The 24,153-nt window shown below is 43.3% G+C and overlaps 1 protein-coding gene across 1 annotated transcript; it reads right to left on the minus strand.

Moving 5' to 3' along the window:
* Positions 1-7,364: 7,364 nt before the first annotated feature.
* Positions 7,365-19,230, minus strand: MIS18A (MIS18 kinetochore protein A). The gene is made up of 5 exons (XM_014827596.3): positions 18,850-19,230; positions 15,203-15,269; positions 10,878-11,000; positions 8,595-8,691; positions 7,365-7,989 (listed from the first exon to the last, which is right to left on the minus strand). The coding sequence occupies exons 1-5, from the start codon at positions 19,190-19,192 to the stop codon at positions 7,909-7,911; spliced, it is 711 nt and encodes a 236-aa protein (XP_014683082.1). The 5' UTR covers positions 19,193-19,230; the 3' UTR covers positions 7,365-7,908.
* Positions 19,231-24,153: the final 4,923 nt, after the last annotated feature.

The following is a 24,153-nucleotide window of genomic DNA, read 5'->3' on the forward strand; positions in this document are numbered from 1 at the left end:
AAAGCTCTGAGTGCCAGACAGGAAAAGTGAGAGATGGCGTTGGGAGGCCACATGGGGCCAGATTGAGAGCCTGGAGTCTGGAATTAAGAGAAGTGCATTCTGCATGCTTGGGGTGAGGCCGAACGTGGGAAGATTCATTTGACAGTGGTGCGTTCCTGGGATCAGGGGTAGGGAATTAAAGCATGAAGACCAACTAAACAACAATTCAGGCAAGAGATAATGAAGCCAATGGGAGAAATGGGCGGGAGGGGAGTAAGCGGCTTTGGGAAAGAAGAGGGGAACTGGCCATCCATTGGAAGCGGGGCAGGCATGGTGACTCTAGGGTATCGGACCCAGGGCACCAGAAGGAAGACAAGGTCACTGAGAACTCAGGAAGCACAGGAAGTGGGCAGGGCTATGCCGGACCTTGAGGGCAAACAAGAGCTCTGGTTGGAGCACATGTGCTCCATGCACTTGGAGGGCATTGGGGTGGTCTCTGCAGGTCATGGGGATTCAGCAGCTGGGCCCGGGGGAAGCAGTTCAGGTCTGTGGGAATTAGAGACTCAGGGATGGTCATCAATGCCATGGCAGGTGGGGGTATCCAAGAGAGACTGTGGAGGGAGACAACAGCCAGGGCAGAACCAAGGGATGCAGGAGAAAGGAGCGCGACCAGAAAGGGCAGCAAAGGGAGGTGTTGGGCAAGAGGGTGGGTCAGATGCCACTGAAGACAGAGCATGAGGGGGCATTTGTTTTTGGTTTGATAAAAATTTCCAAATGTACACAAAAGTAGAGATATACAGAATGAAGACCTGTGCCCATTCAATGAGGATCAGCAATGATCAAGGATGCTGGCCATGCAATCCTTCTTGCCATGTGGTTACTTCCATGAAATATTTCACAGCAAATCCCAGGCCTCATGGTATTTTGCCGCTGTGTATTTCATCATGCATCACTGAGAAACATGGACAACTGAGAAGAGAATTTTAAAAAGGAGGATGATTTTAAATCGTTGGAAGTGTCAGGGATTTCAGACAGATGGTAACACTTGGTAGGAGCTCATCGGTGGCCTGCAAGGAGCAGTTTCAGTAAAATGCCCAGAGTGGACAACCAAAAGGAGAGATCTGAAGTCATGAGTGGGTAGGCACGAGTTGGTTCTAAGTGGGATGGCAGTTTAGCAAGGTAGCTGGGCCAGGAAAGGATGTGTCACCAAGAAGAGACCTGAGCTTGCTTGTAGGGTGAGATTAAAGAATCCATTGGGTGGGGCTGGCCCCAGTGGCCTACTGGTTAAGTTCAGCACACTCCACTTCAGCAGCCTGGGTTCAGTTCCCAGGTGCAGACCTACACCACCTGTTTCTCAGTGGCCATGCTGTGACGGTGGCTCACATACAAAAAGAGGAAGATTGGCAACAGATGTTAGCTCAGGGCAAATCTTCCTCAGCAAAAAAAAGAAAAAGAATCCATAAAGCGGACAATGGCTGGAGAGGTGAGAAAATAGACATGTGAGGCGGCAGTATTCATTCAGTCCATTGAATATTAAATGAGCACATCCTATGCGGCTGCACTCCCTTTAGCACAGGCCATAAGAAGGATAAAATCTCCCACCTGCACAGAGACGATAATCCAGTGGAGACAGACAATAAACTAACAAACAAATGTCAAGTATAACGTCCCATGTGATAAGCACAAGAAAGTAAGATAAATGTCGCAAAGGAGGTAGTAGAGGGGAGATCCAAGATGCAGCAGAGGTGAGAGCTTGAAACAGAGGCCAGCCAGCGCCTCTGGGCAGAGGGGAAAGGCTGGGAGATGAGGCAGCAGAGAATCTCAAGGTTGGGAGAAGGGGAGTGGAGAGAACTCACACCCAATAGGCTCCATCAGCTTCATCGTACAGAAAGAAAAGGGGAAGGTCATGACCTCTAACCCCTTCTAGATACTAAGAGTGCTAAGATTATAATGACTGATCCGATTTCCCTTTGCATATTTTACTGCTAAGAACAAGAGACAACACAACCCCAGCTCCGAGTAGAGCGACGAGGCAGCAACGCGGAGGAAAGCACTGGGTGAGTTCATGCGCCGAGGTGGACTTCAGACCGTTTACCTTCTCTGAGTCTCAGTGTCTGCACCTACAAAACGGGAGTCATGAGCCCTGTGTCAGAGGCTTCCGTGAGCATGGGGTGAGATGACGTGTGTGGAGCTCCAAGCATGGTGCTCGGCACATAGCAAATGATGGTTAAACGCCATCTGAGAACAGAAAAGTCGTCCCTGGGGTAGCAGCCACAACAGTCAAAACAGCTCTCTGTCCCCCTCAAGGAAAACTTTTTGAAAACTTCACATTTCTCTTCAAAATGGTTATACGCTCTTATATTTGGTTTGGAAAATGTTATCAAACACACATCCAATATTTTCAAAATTTCTGTGATTCTCAGGAAGCCTCCAAAATCACCAGCCCGCAGCTCCTGCTAACAGCAGACGGTGGTTAATGGAGAGGGATGTGAAGGCTGTCACGTCACGAAAAGGACCAAATTACTCCATTGCCTCAAGTCTGCAGAGTCAGCTCGTGGATTCTCATTTCCCTCCTTCGAATCATTTCCCGCTTCCTTTCACTGCCGAGAGCTATGAGGTTGAACGTGCCCTTGAGGGGTACGGTGGCCATCTCCCTGCCTCAGAGGTAGGCAGAGGATATCTAGAGACCACGGTGCCAATCGTTGAGGAGAAAAAAGTTACAGAGATAATTGGTCAAGCTAGCAGAGGTCAACAGGGGCTGATGAATGAAATGAGGCCAGTTCTCTTTGAAATCACACTGGGGCCAAGAAAACCGACCGCAGCACCTCCCTTCCTCAGAGCCCCTCCCTCCGCGCTCTCTGCCTTCTAGTTTACTGTCACAACTAGACAAGCGTAAACACTCGGAGACTACGATGAGAGAGCTTGGCCTTGACTGCGCTGGCACCATCGTGATCAGCCGCCTAGATCACAGAACTCTACGAACAGGACTCAGCCCTCATTAAACAAGATTAACGATCAGTACCCAGAACATGTCTGTTAGATCAAAGAATACATTACCTTTCCTCAGTTCAAAAGTGATCGCGAATGAACTTTCTCTGCTCGTTCACAGGCACACAACTGCCAGTTATTTATCTTATTCAGGAAGAACAAAAAAGTTGTATCCAACATTGATTCCTTTTTTAAATCTTAAGTCATTTGCTTGCAGATATTTTGCTTTTTCTCCAGGAGAGATGAATGCGGCCTTAGAATGTGGCTTTAATTGCTCGTCTTAAGATACGGCATTTAATTTTAGATTAAACGAAAAGATGCTAGGACTTGGTCTTTTGGGTGTTGAAAAGAGAAAGAATTTTCTCTCTTTTAACCTTTAAGTCAAACACTATGGAGGGAGATTCAGAGTCTACAGTAATGTGCTGGGAAACCAGCTCTCTGGGGGGAACCGTCCTAATTTTTCAGCACTTGCTGATTGCTCTGGCGTAAATACTCCTGACCATGGCCAATGTGAAGCTACCAATGGCTTAACAACCAGCTCACAAAATTCCTGAAAACTTAACAATCGGCTCTCAGCTCCTGCCCACCCTGGAGACAGACAGAGGTAACTGGTTTAAGATTTCTTCCCTGCCTTGTCCCTTATTTGACCAGCAAACTCAGTCTTTAAGCCACCAAACAGTGTGAATTTCATACCATATGACAATTAAACAGGTTTTAGAATAGGTGTTTAATCCCAGGTAGTCATTAAAAGTCAGGTTTAAAAGTGCATTTAATGATGCAGAAATATGCGTATTAAATATTTTGAGTGAAAACAATATTTCCAGTGCAATTCCAAATTTGCACATAAAATGACTACAAGGATATACCCCCAAAAGTAATTATCTCCTAGTTGCAAGATTATGTGTGAATTTTATTTTCTTTGTGATAATTCATTTTTCAAATTTTCTACAATGTTCATATATTATATCTGTAATTGGAGAAAGAAACGAATCCAATAGTGTTAACATTTATAAAAGAAAAAAATAGTGTTTCACTATGAAGTTGAATTGACTAACAAGACAAGAAATACTAAGCGTTGGAGAGGGTGTGGAGAAAAGGGAGCCCTCATCCACTGCTGTGGGAATGCAAACTGGTGCAGCCACCATGGAAAGCAGTATGGAGAGTTCTCAAAAAATTAGTGTAAATACTATATGACCCAGCTATCCCACTACTGGGTATTTATCCAAAGAACTTGAAATCAACAATTCAAAGAGACTTATGTACCCCTATGTTCATTGCAGCATTATTCACAATAGCCAAGATGTGGAAGTAACCCAAGTGCCCACTGACTGATGAATAGATAAAGAAGATATGGTATACATATACATATATATATATATAGATAGATATAAACAATGGAATACTACTCAGCCATAAAAAAGACAAAATCTTCCCATTTGCAACAATATGGATAGTCCTTGCGGGTATTATGTTAAGCAAAATAAGCCAGACAGAGCAAGACAAACACGGTATGATTTCACTCATATGTGGAAGATGGATAAAGAGCTGGCCTGGTGGCGTAGTGGTTAAGTTTGTGCGCTCTGCTTCAGCAGCCCAGGGTTCACAGGTTCAGATCCTGGGCGTGAACCTACACACTGCTTATCAAGCCATGCTGTGGCAGGCATCCCACATATAAAATAGAGGAAGATGGGCACAGATGTTAGCTCAGGGCCAATCTTCCTCAGAAAAAGCGGAGGACTGGCAACGGTTGTTAGCTCAGGGCTAACCTTCCTCACCAAAAAAAAAGGAAAGGAAGAAAAAGAACAGATTAGTGGTTACCAGAAGGCAAGGGGGTGGGGGGTGGGAGAAAGGGGTGAAAGGGCACATATGTATGACAACAAATAAAAACTAGATTATTGGTGGTGAGCACGATGCAGTCTATACAGAAACTGATATATAATAACATACACTTGAAATTACACAATGTTATAAACCAATATGACCTCAATAAAATAATTTTTTAAAAAAAAATATGGTGTTTCAGATTTTTGCTTTTACATCCATAGAATCTTATGGGTACACTGGCTAGAAGATGGAATCACATGAACTCTGTTTAAACGTGGCTAAACCTTCATCATTTATTTTTGTGATGCTTTACTGTTTCCAAAGTACTGTCACAAGCATTACCTAATTTGATTATCTGTGGTGCAAGGAAAGCAGGTTATTATACGCTTCTTTTACAGATGAGGAAACAGAGGCTCGAAATGATTAAACGATTTGCCCAAGGTCACACGGCTAATAAAGCAGTGAAACCGGGACTCGGACCCAGGATTTCTGCCACCTGAGATCTTCCCTCAAAAACATGTTGGGGGAAGCTTCGCTCACAGCTCCTCGTTCAAGTGCCCACTGAACACCCAGACCCAATGCTGCAAGGAGGCACACTCCTGGTTTTGCCCATTTTAGACGCCGTGAGCTTGACTAGAATCACCCAGATGGGGTGCACTCCGTCCAGGCATCGATGCTACACAGAACGACGCCTGCAGTGGGCTCTCCAGCTTGGAAATTTATGAACGTGACAGGAGACTTTGCTGAGAATGACAGAACCCACACTCTGGGATGAAAACCTTATACAACATCCTACACAATAATCTGTAACAGCCAAGGGATAGGTTCTGCTATCAGTTTCCACAGCTTCTCCCTAAAGAAGGGGGAGGGTATCTTTTACAGGGATGGCCGAAGGAACAATTTCTGGGTGGATCCTGTCTGAAGCCTCTTTGTTTGGTCCTGTGGGACCTGGGCTAGAATGTCCAATGTTTCTGCTTCAGGACCCTCATTCCTGCTCACAGGCAATGCTTTACCAGAGCTTGGTAACCAGCAACAACCACACCTTGTGTTTTCAGTTATAAGGAATAGAAACAAGAACTCACGGCCTCAGAACTTGTAGATTTTAGTATGGGCATATACGGGGCAAGTTACAAAAATAGCATTCTGATGAGACCTCACGCAAAGCCAGAAAAGCCAGGCCACCAGGCTTCAGGGAGACAGGCCCTCTCCTTATGCCAGCATCACAGTGCAGCACAGAGAGGATGAAGCAGTCCCACCCGGATCCCTTGGGGTGGGCAGTTTGGGAGCCCCAGGGCTCTCTCTCCCACAGCAGTGGCAAGGCCACTCCTTCAGTGACATCTCAGGCAGAGGCCAAAGATGAGAACGTTGCCTTATGAAACACGACTGTGTCCTGGGATTGCTTCCAGACGCTTCAGTGAAGAACAATGATACAAATGCGTGTGAGCTTTCCATCCACACCCCAGGGGTGGATAGGTAACTTCATCTGAAGGAGCCTAACTGGAAACACGACTCCTGGGATGGCGACTTGGCACTGGAAAGGCTCTCAGAGGCCCGCACTACACTAGAGGCGGCCAGCAGGCACTTGAGCTATGCTCACCTCCTGCCCCACAACAGAGGCTTAGTCAGCACTGTGGTATTAGCAATTACTCTTCATGGTGACGTGAGTAGTCTTCGAAACCTGTGGATTGGCTAGACATCCTGCCCCAGTACGAACAGGACAGAAGGAATCAAGGAGCCAAACTCCCTCTTTAGAATGGTCCTAAAAATGATCTTTGGGGTACTCCGTTACCTGCACAACCAGAAAGTGAGCTGAATCTTGCTGTGAAAATGCTCTCCCGTCTGTTCTGAACGGACTTTCATGCGAGGAGCCACTAAGCACCTGAGAGGACGGACACCTGGGACTTCAGCGCGCTGACTGAGCAGGACTGTCTCGTTGCCGCAGGTGTTGACGCGTGCTTTCACTCTCGCATGTTCTACCTGGAAGCGAGTCTGAGAGAGGAGACCTAGAGGGCTCACTAATTTCTCACTAGAGGCTGTTGCCACTCGGTCAGAAAGAACTCAATAATCGTAAATGATCCAGTCAATTTAACGTAGGACCTTTTCTTATAATACCTTTAAGTATTCTCAGAAATAATTAGGAAACTTCTGAGCAGAAACTGAGTTGAGTTACTCATACATAGTGAGGACTAATACTAAGTGGCCTCATCTATACCCAAAAATAGAAAGGGGCCTGGGGAAATTTGGGGTTACCTTCATATTCCTGAGCAGCCTACCACAGAAGCATGCCCAGCAAATGCGTGGAAGTCATGACCCCAAGATTTCTGAGCTCGGTTACATACAATTCAGTTTCGTAAAAATCAATCTTAAAGCACTTTGTTTTAATGTTTATTCTCTTCCTGATTTTAAACAATAACACGGGCTGACTGTAAGTCTTACATTATAGAAAATTGGAAAAATGAAAATTCCCCCAGAATCCCACCCTCAGAGATGACTACTACTCTCTGTTGTAAACATCCCTCCAGATCTTTTTGGCATGTAGTAGTAAATAAAGAGGATCACGTGGGACTCTACTACTAGAACACACGCTATCCTGCTCTTGTGCAAGTTTTCAAATAGTTCTGACAAATAATTCAGCTGACCAGTTCTCCAGAGAACTTTATGCATTAGTTTTCAGAGATGATTCAACCAGACAGTGGGTAGAAAAACCTCAAGATTTTCTTACCATTCAATATTAAGTATTTCCCAAGGTATCAAAGGTGAAATAAAGTTTAAAAACTAAGAAACGAAGAATAGTGAACTGCATACAGAGGAGAAAACAGTTCAGAAAATCATCACAGTTTTTTATCAAAATAAAATCTCCTAAATTCCAATTTCAGCAAGTATCATAAAATGGCTTTAAAATTTGAATTTGAGAAACAATCATCTCCTTAGCATGAATTATATCCTCTAAGGTAACTCTATAATCTTTCTCATTTGATCAATATGAGAGAACACAATGTACATGGCCGTTTAGAATTCCTTCAATTCTAAGTGAAGTGAAGTGATAACAAGAATTGTTACATATGAAAGAATTGTCCATCGGTGGGAGCATCCAGAACAGGAGACTTGGAGCAGATTTTAGCTTTTGCAACTGTTAAACGACAATTTTGATTCAACCTCCCACAGCTGCGCTTGTAATGCTGTCAAAACATCTTCCATCTATTGAATTGAAAAAATATTAAAAAATACACATATGATTAAAATCATATGATTAAATATGACTAAAATATACAGAATTAATAAAATTTCTGAATGTTATGCATTACACATAGATGTTCAGTGTTTATTTAATGAAATTATTAAGAGGTATAAACTAAGTTTTATTTAAATAAGACATAATTTTATTGATGCTACTTCTCAACCTGTAATCTAGGGCTCTTTGTACATTCATCACTGTCTTGACCATCTGGCCATCAGATGATGTTAACATTCAAAATAAGGCTGTTTATCCCACGAGAACTGAACCAAATGAGATACTGATCTGATTCAAAAATATATTTCTAGTTTAATAGTTTAGAATATATACTGTTTTGATTTTGGTATGAAACGTCTTACTGTTTTTTTTGATAAAGCTTTAGCTTAAGTTGTAGTTTGGTTCCCAAACATTCAACTTTACTAACGAGTGAAATAAAATAAGCACTCTATGACTGTGACAGTGCCAAGACCAAGACAGACGCTGCTCTGAGGACTGCTTGTGAGGGATCACCTGTTCACCAACGGCAAGCTGTTCACACACAGACATAGACAGTGCAGAACAAAATTACCTGCTTTAGAGATTTTTCTATTTCAACTCTGCTTTCAAGATTAAAAAGCTCTTTATCTTCTGATACAATTTGCTTTTCAGAGGACCCTAAAATATAACTGTAGTACAGCACAATTAAAATATGAAAAGGGAACAAATATTAAATTTATGTTAGTTAATAACATTAAAGCTCTAAATATATTACACTATATATTAGTACCAAGTAAACACAAAACAACTCTTTTTGTTAAGAGCACCCTACGTAGGAAGCTGTGTCACAGAAAGTTATGCTTTTATCCACAACAGCTTTGTCCACACAGTCCTACCTATTTCCCAATATTGTAAGAATTTCATTAGGGGAAGACACTCGCTCTTTAGTAAGCTGTGTGGCAAAAAATTAACCCTCATAGTTCAAAATTCTATTTTAAAGTTTAAAAAAACCCTGAAGAAACCACCGCTTTCCTGCTTTATATGCTTTTTGGGAGCACATGCACTTTCAAAGTTGACTTTTTTGTGGAGTCAACTCTTGATTACCCATATTTGGGCAACTTCAACAGTTATCCTCCAAGTTATGTGTTGCTCGACTCTCTGAGGTTATGAGATGTGGTTTAGAAAATATTGAATAGTGGAAAAACTGGCCCAGCAACTGGAGGAAAACAAGCCCAGCACTGGTAAACAAATAAAATTAAACAGTAAGGAAGAAGGTGCCAGCATTTCTCAAAAGAATACTTGATTCACTTGCATTTCTTTAGAAGTCTTTTATCACGTGTAGCAACTTCAGTATGTCACTTCTGTCAAATAAGACCAGTTTTTTCTCGGAAACCCTACTGATTATAATATTTCTGAAAAACAGCAGAGAAGGCAAAATTGCGGAAAGTAATTAACGTCCTGTTTAGAAAAGAAAAATGAGATGAGGTGGAAAAATTAAATGGCATTGAGTAATTTATAAAACTATACATAAACATTACAGGGGGATCCACTTCTAAAACCAACCACTTCTAAAATTCTCCCCCAAGAGTTAACTTTTACCCTAAATTCAACTGTTCAGGGAACAACAGCTTCACTATTATGATCTCTTGTGACTAAACCTGCCACACGTTTTCTTTACAGCTATGTACCACTTTGGAAAGTTCTGGACCACCCCTACAGGACTGAGATTTCATGTCCTTTATTACTATCCCTCACTTAATTTTCACAAATCTTGGTAAAATTCTCACGGTGATTAAGGGAGCTTCTGTTTGGGCCTGGGTCTGTCGAAACAGATCTTATCTCTCTCCAGGCAGACCCACACGCTTTACAACAGGGAGCAGTACTTGTTATATTATTCCTTCATGGAGGGGCTGTAAAAAGTTTACAGAGTTTTAAAATTTTGATCTAAACCTGTTTAGTTTCAAAGAAGGTGGCAAACAGCAGTTATTTATCAAAGAATAGAGGAGAAATGATAATTATAATAAAAATACTACTGTTATAAATTTCTTAAAGAGAAAATCTAAGAAACTCAACAGAAGTGACAAAATATCTCAAGTTATGAAAGTGTAGGCACTTTCTTTTCTCGTTAAATTGTTCTTTCCTGATATATAAAGTTCCTCAGACATCTTTAAATTCTTAAGAGTTACACTTTTCCAGGACAAGTGAAAATACATTGAGGTCAACTGATTTCTTTAATTTTGTGTTTCCTATAAAAAAAAGGTTAATGAATTGGAAGGCCATTAAGAAATCTGAAATTCTTTAACTGACGTGTGTCACCAGCCCCTAATTCACCTTGTTTCCTAACACTTACTTTTTAGAAAGCTTGAAGAGTGAAGGCTCTTCCTTGCATCTCTCAAAAAAGCAGACAATTATTTACTAGACTCAAGGAAATAGACTCTGTATTTCTCTTTTTCCAGAACACCAAAGGGACTTGTTTCCTAACCAGTTTTGAAATTCCTATTTCTTCATGATATTCTAGGAGGCTAAAAACGGGGCGGGGGGGGTGGAATAAAATGGACAGTATATGTTGATCCACACAATTGCTTTAAAAAAATCCTATTAAACTCAATTTGAATTTTAAGGACTGAACATATTTTTACTCTGAAAAATGTTCTCAGTGTTTTCTCCTTACAATTCAGAATTTTTGACTTTTCCAATACCAAATATATCAAGCCAAGCCAAAAAAAATCACTGGCTTTACTACCTGAAATTATCACTTGGAAATGTATTTTAACCAAATAGTGTTGATTTAGTTCTGACGTTTTCATACCAATTTCCCTGCAAACAAATTTCTGAGAAATCAGTTAAGAGGTAATCATTCATATTTCAAACTTACCTTTCAATGGCTTCAACACTGAGGCAAAACAAGTCCCTCTTGTAATCCAGATTTGTGGGTGTGCATCTGTATACGTAGCCCAGGTTGAGGGAGCATCCTGTGCAGTACAGCGTCTCCAGGATGCTGCAATGAAGAAATGCCATCGCCTCAGCAAAGAAAGTAGCAACAGGTTATAACACAAATCCCACTGTTAAAATCCATAAACACTGAATACCTAAATGGCTAAACTATGTTATTCCTACTCTACTAAGTCACAAGTATGAAGGAAAAAAATGATAGTAAAATGTTTATATTAGAAATGTAGACAGTCACCTCTAGGCCACACTGCCTTAAGCACCTAGTGACAAGGGACATGTACAAAAGCGACAAGAAAAGAGGATACTGATGTGGTGTTTTCCTAGAATGTAAATGCCTCTATCTAGTATTAAGAAAATTATCTAAAACTTGGAAATAAGACAAAAAGATTCTACATGCCCTTTTAATGTCATATTGTCCAACGAGCCCACCAAGGGATCATTAACACTCTGGGGCAGGGGCAGCAAATTTTTTCTGTAACGATCCAGAGAACAAATATTTTAGGTTTGCAGGCCATTTGGTGTCTGTTTCAACAACTCGCCTCACCACTGGAACACAGAAGCAGCCACAGACAATACATAACCAAAGAGGCACTGTCTGTGTTCCAATTAAAATGTATGACAAAAACAGGAGCCCGGCCCACGGGCATAGCTTGCCCTAGTGGAGGTTAGCCCTGTTTGCTTACCACTCACTGTGGATTAGAGCCCAGATGCTCTAAAGTCACATGATGATTTATAGAAAAAAGATTGCTAAGTGACAGACAATTTTAGTCTGGTAGAGATGCAAATGTTTTCTGCTGGTAGAAAAGATAACCCCAAAGGTCGAGGTTTTATTGTCCTATAGGACATTAACTAGATTTGCCCTTCTCTAAACCAGCTTTGCTGTGTTCTGGTTCCCCTGTTAATGAGCTAAATAAATCTTTGACATGTGCTCAGTACGTATTTGTTAGCTGCCTTTTTAAAAAATTATACTTTACCACTAAACTCTTCTATCAACTATAGATGTGTTCTACATAAGCAATTCACAAATATTTTACTTAATGATCTAGTTTCTCCACATAATTGCTCCTTCATTCCAGTTACTTCTCAACTCGGGCCCTGGGTATTTGAATATACTCTCCCCCAGGCCGACTCCTGACTCCTTCAAATCTTAGAATCCACTGTCTCCCAGATGCCTTGTCAAACTGACCCATCCAAATTTACCAATCTATAAATATCCATACTAAAAGTAAGGTCCTGGGGCCGGCCCGGTGGTGCAGCAGTTAAGTGCACACGTTCTATTTCGTGGGCCTGGGGTTTGCCGGATCCCGGGTGCGGACATGGCACCGCTCATCAAGCCATGCTGTGGTAGGAGTCCCACATACAAAGTCGAGAAAGATAGGCACGGATGCTCGCTCAGGGTCAGTCTTCCTCAGCAAAAAGAAGAGGATTGGCAGCAGATGTTAGCTCAGGGCTAATCTTCCTCAAAAATAAATTAATTTTTTTTAAAAAAGTTAAAAAAATAAACAAATAAAAGTAAGGTCCCAACACAGAGCAAGGTAATGATAACTGGGGATTTAAACCTAGTAATAATCACAAATAGTGTAACACACACAACAAAAGATAGCTATTATTTCAAAGGAATTGTAATTCCTATTGGTATGTGAGCCACTTGTAATAACTAAATAGTTATTCCTGTTATCAAGCAAAATAGAGCCAACCATGACTCAAACAACACACTATAGATTGCACTATTGTTTAGCTATAGATAGTGAGACATTTTTAACCACTGCAGCAACATACAGAACAAAGAACAAAACGGATCACCGCCTGATAAATTATAAGTTCTCACTGGTGCCATAATTAGCTGGACAACATGCCACGGATCAGACATTAAGCTTCTATGGGATTTTATATAAGAAATATAAAAGCATCTAAGTACACCCCAAGAGTGAACCCTATCTACACCACCAACTGTGAACAGGAAAGTCTCCATATTACGTATCGAACTTCATAATCATTTCGAGGCTGCCACACACAATTACCAACTTCTAACACAGGTGTCATCAGCCAAGAAATGATACTTAGATAAACCTAAAATGCAAAACACACCGATCATGGTTAAGACTGTTTTATCCTGAATTATCAAAATCAAATTCCACACCAGCAAAGAGCACACAAAAACCCACTCACACTTCTAAAGCGATCTCGAGGAGCAACGCAGAGCAGCAACTACTGCTGCAGCGCCTTACTACTCGCACAGCCGGCAGGGATGCGGCCCGAATTCACCCTTATCACGGAACAATACTGAGAAAGCAGTGCCAGAAATCAGAAAGTGATCTTAGACACAGAAGGAGCTAGCTGGAAGAACCTCAAACTGACAGGATGAAAATGAACGGAGGAAACAGCACTGCTGCCTTTACAGCATTTTTCTAACGCCCACAAGTGCTCTTGGTGCTCAGCTGCAGCCTTGCTCAGGCAGCTATTCAGTAGGACAGGCTTATCAAAAAACTCACAAGCATCCTAAAGCTTAAGGTAGTTCCAAAAGTGGGGAACTGTGACCTAGCGAAATTCAAGACAATGCAGGGCGGCATAAATGATGGGGTCAAGTGATACAGATCAACAAGACTACACACCACGGGCTCAGAATGAGAGATCAATTCCCTTTTCAATTCTCTGTCAATCCTGATTATAAAAAGAAGAAAGCCTCAGTTTGCTGCTAGACAGTCTTTAACAAGAATCTCACAGCTGCTGATCTTTTAACAGTGAGAGAACAGACCTGAGGCTCAGAACCAGCCAGGCAAGGGTACCTCAGCTAGAATTTAATAACATTTGTTTTCATTGTAACCATCCTTTGTTACCTGCTAGCAAAAGCAAGTGATATATTTATGGCAGTAACATAAAAATTCCTTTTTAATTAAATTTAAATAAAAACTCCTAGTCAATTTAATGAAAAATATGAAATACATGATAGCACAGCTGGTACACTGATTTGGCAAAAATGGTGAAGGTGACATCGAAATGATTAGAGTTGGAAAGTAGAGAAGAAAGAACACGTTGTAAGAAGCAAGGAGAGACACAAGCATCATCCTAGCTCTTCCTACTAAATAGTCTGTGGCCTTAGAAAAATTCTAACCTCCCTATGCCTTCTTTTCTCCATCTACAAAATAAGAAGTGATTTGGGCTGGGTTTTCCAAATTTTAATCACCGGCATGCCAGTAGCACAAGTTCTGTCACATCCACATACTATCTCTTCTGTTATGAATTTAATTCTCCTTAAATAATTTTTTTTTTAAGATTTTTTTTTTTTTTTCCTTTTTCTTCCCAAAGCGCCCCCGTACATGGTTGTATATTCTTCGTTGTGGGTCCTTCTAGTTGTGGTATGTGGGATGCTGCCTCAGCATGGTTTGACGAGCAGTGCCATGTCTGCGCCCAGGATTCGAACCAACGAAACACTGGGTCGCCTGTAGCGGAGTGCGCGGACTTAACCACTCGGTCACGGGGCCAGCCCCTTAAATAATTTTTTAATGGAAATATACTTTATTTGAATAGGACACTCTAGCATTACTATAAATGAAAAACCAGTATTTTTAAACACACATTGAAAACATACATGATTATTCATTTCTGTTTAATTGCTTGTGTACCATCTAAAGTTAGTCCACGTACATCAGTGAGACACGTTTCGGGCAACAACTACACACGGCAGAGCTTCCCATTCAGTTTGCTGAGGGTGCCTCTTGCGCCAGAGGGGCATGAGGAGTGCCTTCCACCCTCGGAGTGGGAGCACATGGCCTGGGATTGCTGCAGGCCTGTGCTGCTGCTTCCGGGCCCAGGCGGCCTTGTCTCTACCTTGATAGGCCATATGGATGTGTGCCCGTGTGATATCGGCACTTTCTGTGGGTGCCACGACATGAAAAAGGTGGGTAGCACTGGTCTGAGGCACCCTTTGGCTCTGAGATTTTATGATAGGTATTTTCTTTTTTTATTTTTAGTTTTGATTTTCTTCAGCACCAAGCCTAAAAGACCCCAAAGGGGAGGGTGAGAATGTGCCTTTAGAAATTTAGAAACTGTTCCATCTTGATACCTAAAGGAGACCACCTTACTCAAGAATTGATATATTAGAATGACTGATTCTTTTACTGGTTACCGTGAACAAAAGTTCTCTCCCAAGTAATCTTACTGGTAATAATCTTTTTAAAGATTTTTATTTGAAAAATAAGCATCTTCTCTAATATACATACATACTCACAAAGACACAGCCTTACTCACCAACCATTTTCGTTTTTACGTTTGGATAGTATCTGTTCCTTATCCACAGAAACATTAGAGGAAACACCTAGAGAGAAGAAAGTAACAATCATTTATTAACGTGGCTTGTTATAATACGCATGCAGACACTTAGAGAACTTCTAAGTCAGCTTTTATTTTAGAGCTCAGACGGCCAGAAAAAATAAGAGCTCAGTCACACACACACAACGGCGGTTCAAAACTAAATGTATAGGGGCCTTCAGGAAAAAGATGGCAGGATAAGAGCCATTTCCTTCCCTTTCCAGAAAACCACTGACACTCAAAACATTAATAAAATTAGAGGAGAAAATTCAGTCAACAGTAAAACTTGTAACAATTAGAACCTCAAATCAGACTGCCAGGAATGCCTGCCGGGTACAGTAGAAGTGGGATTAAAACCAAGGAAGATGCTGAAAGCCAATGCATACATCTCCAGATCTCAAACACAGGGCTCATTTTTGTAAAAGTAATTGATATGGTCCTTAGGAATCTGGCCAAAAATCTTTTACTTCGACCATGACTTCGGGATCACGCAGCTGGACCCCAGAAGAAGCAGGAAACGTTCCTGGAGGATCCAGGTCCAAGCACACCAAAAGAGGATGGAGGGAAAGGAAGAAGGGACAGCAGACCTAAAATGGCCAAAACAGACTGGATTTCCCCTCCTCTGCAGTCCACCTTAACTCAGTCAATTCGGCCTCCTTCCACCCAGGTGCTCAGAGCCCCCTCCATTCTTTGCCCCCTCATCCTGCTCCCCCACATCCACTTCACTGATAAGTGCTGTCAATCCTGTCTCACAACTCTCAGCCCAGCCCCACAACCACCGCCACCAATCATGCCTGGACCACTGCACCGGCTCCAGAACGACCTCCCCACTTCCATGCTTACTCTTAACTTCCATGCTTTCTCCAAAGAAAAGTCTGGGTCAAATCACTCCCCTGTTTAAACGCCTCACTCACTAGAATAGATTGCGATCCACAGGACAGTCTCCAAGGCCCTGAATTTTCTGGCTCCCTCCTTCCTCCCTAAGTCTCATCTTTATCCTACTCTTCGGCCACACTAGCCTCAAAGCCTCTGTACTAGCTGATCCCTGTGCCTGGAAAACGCAAAGAGCATGACCCCAGAATTGTACATGCAGCCAAGTTGACACTCATGTATAAAGACAACAGAATGACATTTTCAAGCACTCAAACTTGAAGTTTTCTTGGGGATGGGGAGACCATGGATGATGATTACAAATAAACAACCTGGAAATGAAAAAGATATTAATGAGCCTTCTTATATTAAGAGTTCTGGGGGAGCTGGCCTGGTGGCGCAGTAGCTAAGTTCACGTACTCCACTTCAGTAGCCCGGGGTTCCCAGGTTCGGATCCCAGGTGTGGACTCGGCACCACTCATCAAGCCATGCTGTGGCATCCCTCATAAAATAGAGGAAGACTGGCACAGATGTTAGCTCAGTGACAATCTTTCTCAAGCAAAAAGAGGACTGGCAACAGATGTTAGCTCAGGGCCAATCTTCGTCATGGAAGGAAAAGTCCCAGAGTTGAGAAATAAATTCATATAAACGTTATATTATGGCTCAATGACCATGCTATGGCTACAGAACAGAACGTAAATGTTATAAAGCTTGACAAAGTCAAAATAATTAAACAAATTGGGTCAGGAGGGAATGAAAATTAACGCAAGTTCATTTCTTTATCTTTTATGGGGGGTTGGTTAAACTGAATTGTCAAAAGCTGATAGTTTTTAAATTTAAAGACTGCTGGTATAGAAAAACTAAATAACAGAATAGTGTTTTTATATATAAAACAAGAGCTCATGTGGCAAAAGATAGAAAAGAAGCTGTAAAAACAGAAAATACAAGTAAATTGAAAGATTTAACACCAAACATATTATTTCTTTAAAAGCTGTAAACAAGATAAACTCACCTACTAAAAGAGCTTCTCCTACTGTATCAAAAATCTCAACCCAATTACATGCTGTTCCAACGGTGCCAACACTGGAACCAACCCAGAGCTCTATCGATAGGGGCAGATGGGGAGGATGAACAGCATCTCCATTAAAGAAAGTGCTTAAGTGGCACTTGCTTATGTATTCCAAGCACATAACACATTTTAACTAATTTAATCAGCCTAACGGCCCCATGTATGATCCCCTTTTTACAGAAGAGGAAACTGAGGCACAGAGAGGCTAAGTCGCTTGCCCAAGGAGACACAGCTCATAAGTGATGGGCCAGGATTCAAATCCAAGCGGTAGAGGTCCTCCACCACCACACTATATTGCCTCTCAACAAGGGTACACAAAGCAGCTGCTAAATACGTGAAGTATACTATCTACATACACTAATATGGGAAAATATCCAGAATATACGTGTGGAATAAAAAAATTAAGGATGCTTAACAGTGTAAATATATAATCTCAAGTGTTTTTTAAAAATTTACATGTTTAAATATGCTCACATGTGCATGGAGTGTATCTGGAAATATAAATAGCAATAAGGCATGTTGAGCTCTGGGGCTATGAGAGTGGCAGGTCAGGGGGCTACGTCCTTTTTACGTATACCCTTCTGCACTGTTTGATTTTAATAAGTACAAAAGGTTAACCCCAATGAATCATTATGGGAAACGTATGTTCTCAGGCTTATGTCTAACAACTGAAGGGACTCAGCAATTATTGTTAATGAACTGATGCACTTTTGGGGAAAACATCAAGCTCAAAAAGTTCCAGGTAACTGGTGGACACAGCTCCTCTCTTCCCCATATCATATGCCAGGAAGGCAAATAGTCCACAACCATCAATAAATTGGTGGTGAATTTCTGCCACCAAAATATTTACAGAATTGAAACGGAGCATAAACTTCACCTTGAAAACCACAAGTCCAAAAAGAATAACCATTTTTACACTAATTCAGAAAAAATACATGTGAACCACCCTCCTAAATAAATACTACAAAAGCAACAATACAAGGGAAGAGTGGGAAAAAATACAGGTAACTAGTAGACTCAAGATTAGAAGCTAGAATTCCAGCCTTCTTGACTCTTTTATTATCCTCTCTTTCCTTTCTAATTTTGATGGGGTTGTTGGTGCTTTTATTGCAAGTTTCCTTCTTTTTAAAATTTTTTGGATAGCATTGTATTCCATCAACTCTAACACTTCAGACTGTAAAGGTCTCCACTGTTACAACTAATAAGACTTGAAAAATCAATGCTGACATCCTCCTGCAGGAAGCAGGTAGTTGAAAAGCTTACTCTCCTAAATAAACTGCTAAAAATAATACGTATTTGCCAATTAACAGCCCGCTAATTTCTAAAAGGAGTAATACAAAGTGGCTGCGTCCCAAATGCTTACAACCTGGTTGGTCATTTTTTTCTGAGTAATGCTCACAAGGATGCTGATTTATCCGCCGCTCTTCTGGGATGGGGACCCCAGAAACGGACCTGTCACTCATCAGCCCAAGGTGCAGGGGTGACCCTCCTCCTCCCCTTTTCCTGGGACAGCTCAGCCTCGCAGATTTTTCTGCTTTTAAGGACCCTGAGCTGGCAGCCCCAAAGAACCACTGCCCGCCCCGCCCACCCCTGCCTCTCCCCGAGGTCCTGGGAAGAAAGCGGCCCAAGCCCCCCGGCCCGAACTGACAGCGCAGCAGGATGCAGTTGGTGTCCTCCTGGCTCGTCACCCAGCTCAGCGAGTCGCCCAGCGGCCGCCGGCAGCCCGAGCACAGAAACACCAGAGGCCTGTCGTCCTCCTCGGCCGGCTCCGCCTTCTCCTCGCGCCGCGAGCTCTCGGCGCCGGCCACCGACGCGTCCCCGCTCACGGAGCTCCACATGCTCGCCCACTTCTGCAGCAGCTGGTGGCGGCTCGAGTCTTCCGAGAGCCGCTTGCTCAACAGCGAAGAGCCATTACACTTGCCCTTGGCGCCGCACGCACAGCTAGCAGAGGAGCATCCTTCGAAACAGCCAGACGACCAAGCCCCCGCCATTACGTACAAATCGCCCGCGCCGCGGAGCGTCACGGGAAAAACGCTCTTGCGCACGCGCGGGGCGGAGTGGGGCGGTGGTGGATGCCGAGAAGGGGCTGGGGCGTAAGGGGCGGAGCCTGGGGAAGGACGGACGGTGAACTACCCGCTAGCGCGCATGCTCGCCGTCGGGCTGAGCCAGGCCGGGTGGTGTCTGCGCATGTGTCAGGTTTTGTATCCCTAGGCGGCCGAATGTGTAGAAGATAAGGGGTCCGAGCTAATTAGGGAGGGGAGTTCAGCCCCACGTAGGAGGGGAGGCCTCTTTGAGAAGTTAGGCGCCCCAAACGAAATTACCAGCCCCTCACCGAGACTTTCACATGGTTGCTAAAGCGAATATGTCCCACACACACCACCCAGAGATACAGGAGTTGGGGCACACTCCTTTTTATGGCCTCGTCCCTACTGGAGATGCTACAACCCCTCAAACTTCGGCGTGCCCAAGAATCACCTGGGAGCTGGTTAAAACACAGATTGCTGGACCCCACCTTCACAGATCCGGTTCATCGGGTCGGGTGGGCCCGAGAATTTGCCTTTCTAGCAAGCTCCTAGGTGATGCCAATGCTGTCTGTATTGGCAGCTCCACTTTTGACGGCCACTGCTCTAGTTCGTCTGCCTAATTCTCTCAAGGTGGAAAAAGCTGGGGTTGTTGGGGCGCCACCCTGTCCCCCGTTCGTTTTGTGCATTGTTAGCGCTCGAACAAGACCTTGGAAAAGGTTCTAGATCACTCAGGCTAGCGCTGCAAGGAAAAAGCTGGAGAAGCGCGTGTGGGCAGCATCAATGTTCCTGGAAAGCTCCTGCTGTCTGGATCCGGGAGCCATTCGCCCCTTGCACGGAGTGAGCATCCCTTCTGGTGGCGAGGACAGACTTCCTCTCCTGCCCCAGAAAGCCAGCCTCTGACTTTAAAGCACCAGAGATTAGGGTGGGAAAGGCTGGTGGGGGATGGACCAGCTGTGTCCCAGACAACCTGGCAGCACATCTGGGAAGAAATGTATCCCCAAGGACCCAGGTCTGCTCTTAGGTCCCCACCGGTGTGCGCTAAGTCACTGCCCAGTTTGCTTGGTCAGATAAACAATTTACACAAAATTTACATCCAATTTTAGTGCCTCTGGCCACTAGGAAAAAGCAAAAGCTTTGGAGTCAGGAGCTTTGACCTGACCTACCCCTCCACGAGGTAGTAGGTAAGGAAACTATTTGCCTTCTCTGAGTCTAATTCTTAACGGATTAAATGGGTCAGTACCGTGTGGGGGTTGTTATGAGGATCATGTGATAGAATATGCATGAAAATACTTTAGCTTACCGTGCCCGTGTTAATTAGCCTTCAACTAGAAGAAAGTGCTGCAAATATTTTAGGTTTTTCTTTCACGCTTAGAATTGCCTTCCCTCCGTCTGCTGCTTTTGTGGAGGCAAGCCTTGCCTCCCTGGACTGCTGTTTTCGAGCACAATATCTCTGTACAATGTTGATACAACCCACACCTGTTCTTTAAGTAAGTGGGTAGTAAGCTTGGAATTCAAAGGATGATCTCTTTGCCTCAGACTTTGGGTTTCTATTGGCAGCACTGAAATTTTGTGGTGGGATGTCCCAGTAGAGAAGGGATGCAAAGCAGGGCTGCCTGATGACCTTCAGCGGTCCTAAGTGCTTTTGCCTTGGTGGGCCCATTACTCCATAAAAAATAATAACAATAAAAATTCTGTTTTACAACTGTATTGCTATAAAGGTGAATATATAAATATTATATAGTAAAACATTTCTTTGACCTAAAAGTTCATTTTTTTCTTCTGATTTTAAAAGAAATGGAAACATTTTCATGGGGCCCTAAAAATTTCATGGGCCCTGGGCACTGTGCCTAATGGAAAAGTCAATCCCAATGCAAAATGAACTCCTCTATAGTCACCAGTATATTTGTATTATGAATATAAAATATTTAGATGCTCGCAAAATCACATTTTGTGTGCAGACAAAATGAGATGCTTGAGTAAAACGACCTTGGACTGAGTGGTTGTATTTACTTCCTGAACAACCATTCCCACTCTTCCTCTTAGTTATACAACTAGGAGATTTAGATAAGGTTAAATTCAACCCAAATCCCTCTACTACCATCACCACCAATTCAAGGAATGGGTCCCCAGAGGTTTAACCCAATCAGGATAACCCAGCTCTCTTCCACCAGGGATTGGTGCAGGGAGGGCTCCTACCCCAGGCTTAAGGAAATCAGCTCACGATGCTCCCCTAGCATTAGGAATTGGCTTGGGATAACAACTCGACCTAAGTTGTTGAATTTTATCCAGTCAGAGTAAATCTCAAGACTCTCATTCTGTGGTTGAGGGAAGAGAAGTCCTCTTTGTTCCCTGGGTATGAACCAGGAAGCACACACCCAGGTTGCTTCAGGCAGCCATCTTGAAAACATGGAGGGAGGCAGAACTGAGAGAATCACAGAGAGGTTGAGCACCTGAGCCTTGGGCTTCTTCAGTTATAAGAGCCAATGGATTCTTTTTATTACGAAAGCCAGTTTGAACTGTTTTGTTTTGTTTGTTTTTACTAGCAATTAAAAGTGTACGTAGCAGTCTCTTTCAGTATGTTAAAATTGAGGTTTTGACAAGACTCCAAGATGAGGTAAAAATGACATATCAAAGTGTGTGTGAGATCTTCAGAGTAGATATTGGAGAACTAATTCCTTTCTGCCCTTGAACCTTCTCCCACATTTTGGGAATATTAAAGACTGGAGAAAATGGTGACCAAGATGACTTGATAATGATTTCTTTGGAGACGGGCTCAATTGTGAATTCTCATCCTCTTCCCCAGTAGAGAAGGTGGAGGAGATCTGCCCTCTTGCCTCAGTCTGGCTGAGAGGAGACTTCAGAGAACGATTCGCAGAACCTGTGTGTTCCCACGTGTTTGCAGACACAGTGGCTAGCAGGAGAATCAGGCTGTTGAGCTGTTTTGGTGGCACAACAAAGGTGAGGCAGATAGACTGTCAACTAGATATGAACTTTGCTGGCAGGAAGGTCTCCTAGAATCTTAAATTCTGCCCAAGAAAATAACTGGAAGGATAAAGATTCTCCAGCCGTGAGTGTCCAAGTGTGAAAGGGACCCTAGAGAATCAGGGCTGAGGGGAGCGGCCAGCCCTCAGGGAGACTTTCCTGGGTCATGGGTGTGCAGCTGGGGTTGGGGTACAGGGAATTTCTGAGGGCCTGGGAGAGAGAGTTGGTTCTAAACGTGTGAGGCCAGAGGGTGAAAAACCAGGTTATGATAGAACCAATTCAAGTGAAAACTGTCCTGTCCCCTTTGTCCCCCATCTCAGCCCAGGAATAGAACTAGCAGGGAGCAGGTGAGTTGAGAAAGAGCAGAGCCAGCCACACACCCTTCCGCCACCAGAGGCGCTGGCCTACCTATGTGTCCTTCTTGGGGGAGGAGGACATCAGTTCTTATCCTAGCGTGAAGATTGCGGTGTTGATCCTGTCTTGGACTGGATACTATCATACCATCGCTGAGACTCTGTTTGTGACTCAAGTGGCTGCGAAATTGTCTCCTCCCTAAGAGGATACATTCAAATTCCAGTAATATGGGGAGGATTTCTTTGCAAAGTGTCAAATGAGAAAGGAGTCAAGAGCATGTAGGAGAGAACCTTGAAGGATAGCCCAGGAACCCAGGTTAATGGAGCTGACATCCACCCCCCCTCAACCCACAGGGATGCAGGGAGGGAGAAGTTACTAGGACCCAGAAGGAAAGAGAGTTGTGAAGAGCAGGCCACCTTGAGAGGATCACCCTTCCATCAAGCGAATCAGCCAGCTGAGGTGACCTCACAGGGAGGGAGATGGAAGATTAAAGTCCTTGACCTTGTTCACATCCCTCCCTCCCATTTCCTGCTGGAGCTCCCCGTTGCCAAATCCACCTGGAATCCAGAGGGCACAGAGCATGTTGATGTGATTGATACAAGTCAGGTTGGTGGGTGGATCTAGAGGGGCGAAGGGAAGGACCCCCACACAGACTGCCTTGTCTTCGTCCAGGGCCCCCAGGAAGCCCATTCTCACTGAAGAAGTTCTAAGGGTGTAGTAGAAAGCAAAATTCTAAATAAGCTTCCATTTTGATTCTGTGCTTCAATCCTTCTCGCTCAACGTGCTTGTTACTCAGACTACCTGCTTCAACCCTCATTTCTGGCTGGGTTCAAAAGCCTTGGGGTAATTAACAAACAAATGCTAGTCTGACTTCATATCAATGGCTAGCACTAGTAGAAAGAGAGAGAGAGCCAAAGCAAGAAAATATAAGTGGGAGAAGGAAGGAACAGGAAAAAGGGGAGAAGAAACAGATGAGACCTTGACAATTTTGCTGGAAGCATTTATGGTTTTTTAAAACTGTGCTCGCAATTGGGGAAAATCGAAATTAATAGCTACTGATTACAGGCATGGACTAGATTTTAACTGCATGCGCTTCCTTACACCTACACATAAGAATGACAATGAGGTGTGATTACAGGTCGCTGGAGTCGGCCAGCTGGCCCCTTGGATATTTAGAGAGGGTGGGTTACAGCTGCATGTGAGCACCATTTGGTCCAGCTCTTCTTGGTATGTCTGGGAGCAAATGGGACCATGGCTGTCTTCCCCGACCAGCTGGCACCAAGAGAATGCCATGCTGGGCACTCAGCCCCCAGGGACCTTCTGCCACAATTGGAGCCCTATTTTGGGGGATAAAATGTGCTGTGGAAAAGTATGGTTAGATATTTATATCTGTGTTCCAGGGGTGAAACAATAACTACAGGAATATGCTTCACCTTCTTAAAATCCTCAGAGGCAGGATGTGCTTTAAATAGTTCTCTCTCCCTCTCCTGTTTAATGTGTGGAATCACGATTTTCCGGTCTTTAACAGAGATGTTTAATTCTCATGCAAGTTAAAAAAGAGTAAGAAGAACATGTGATTTTCAGCAAAATCA

Source organism: Equus asinus, chromosome 18 (assembly GCF_041296235.1).
Source record: "Equus asinus isolate D_3611 breed Donkey chromosome 18, EquAss-T2T_v2, whole genome shotgun sequence".
Classification (NCBI taxonomy): domain Eukaryota; kingdom Metazoa; phylum Chordata; class Mammalia; order Perissodactyla; family Equidae; genus Equus; species Equus asinus.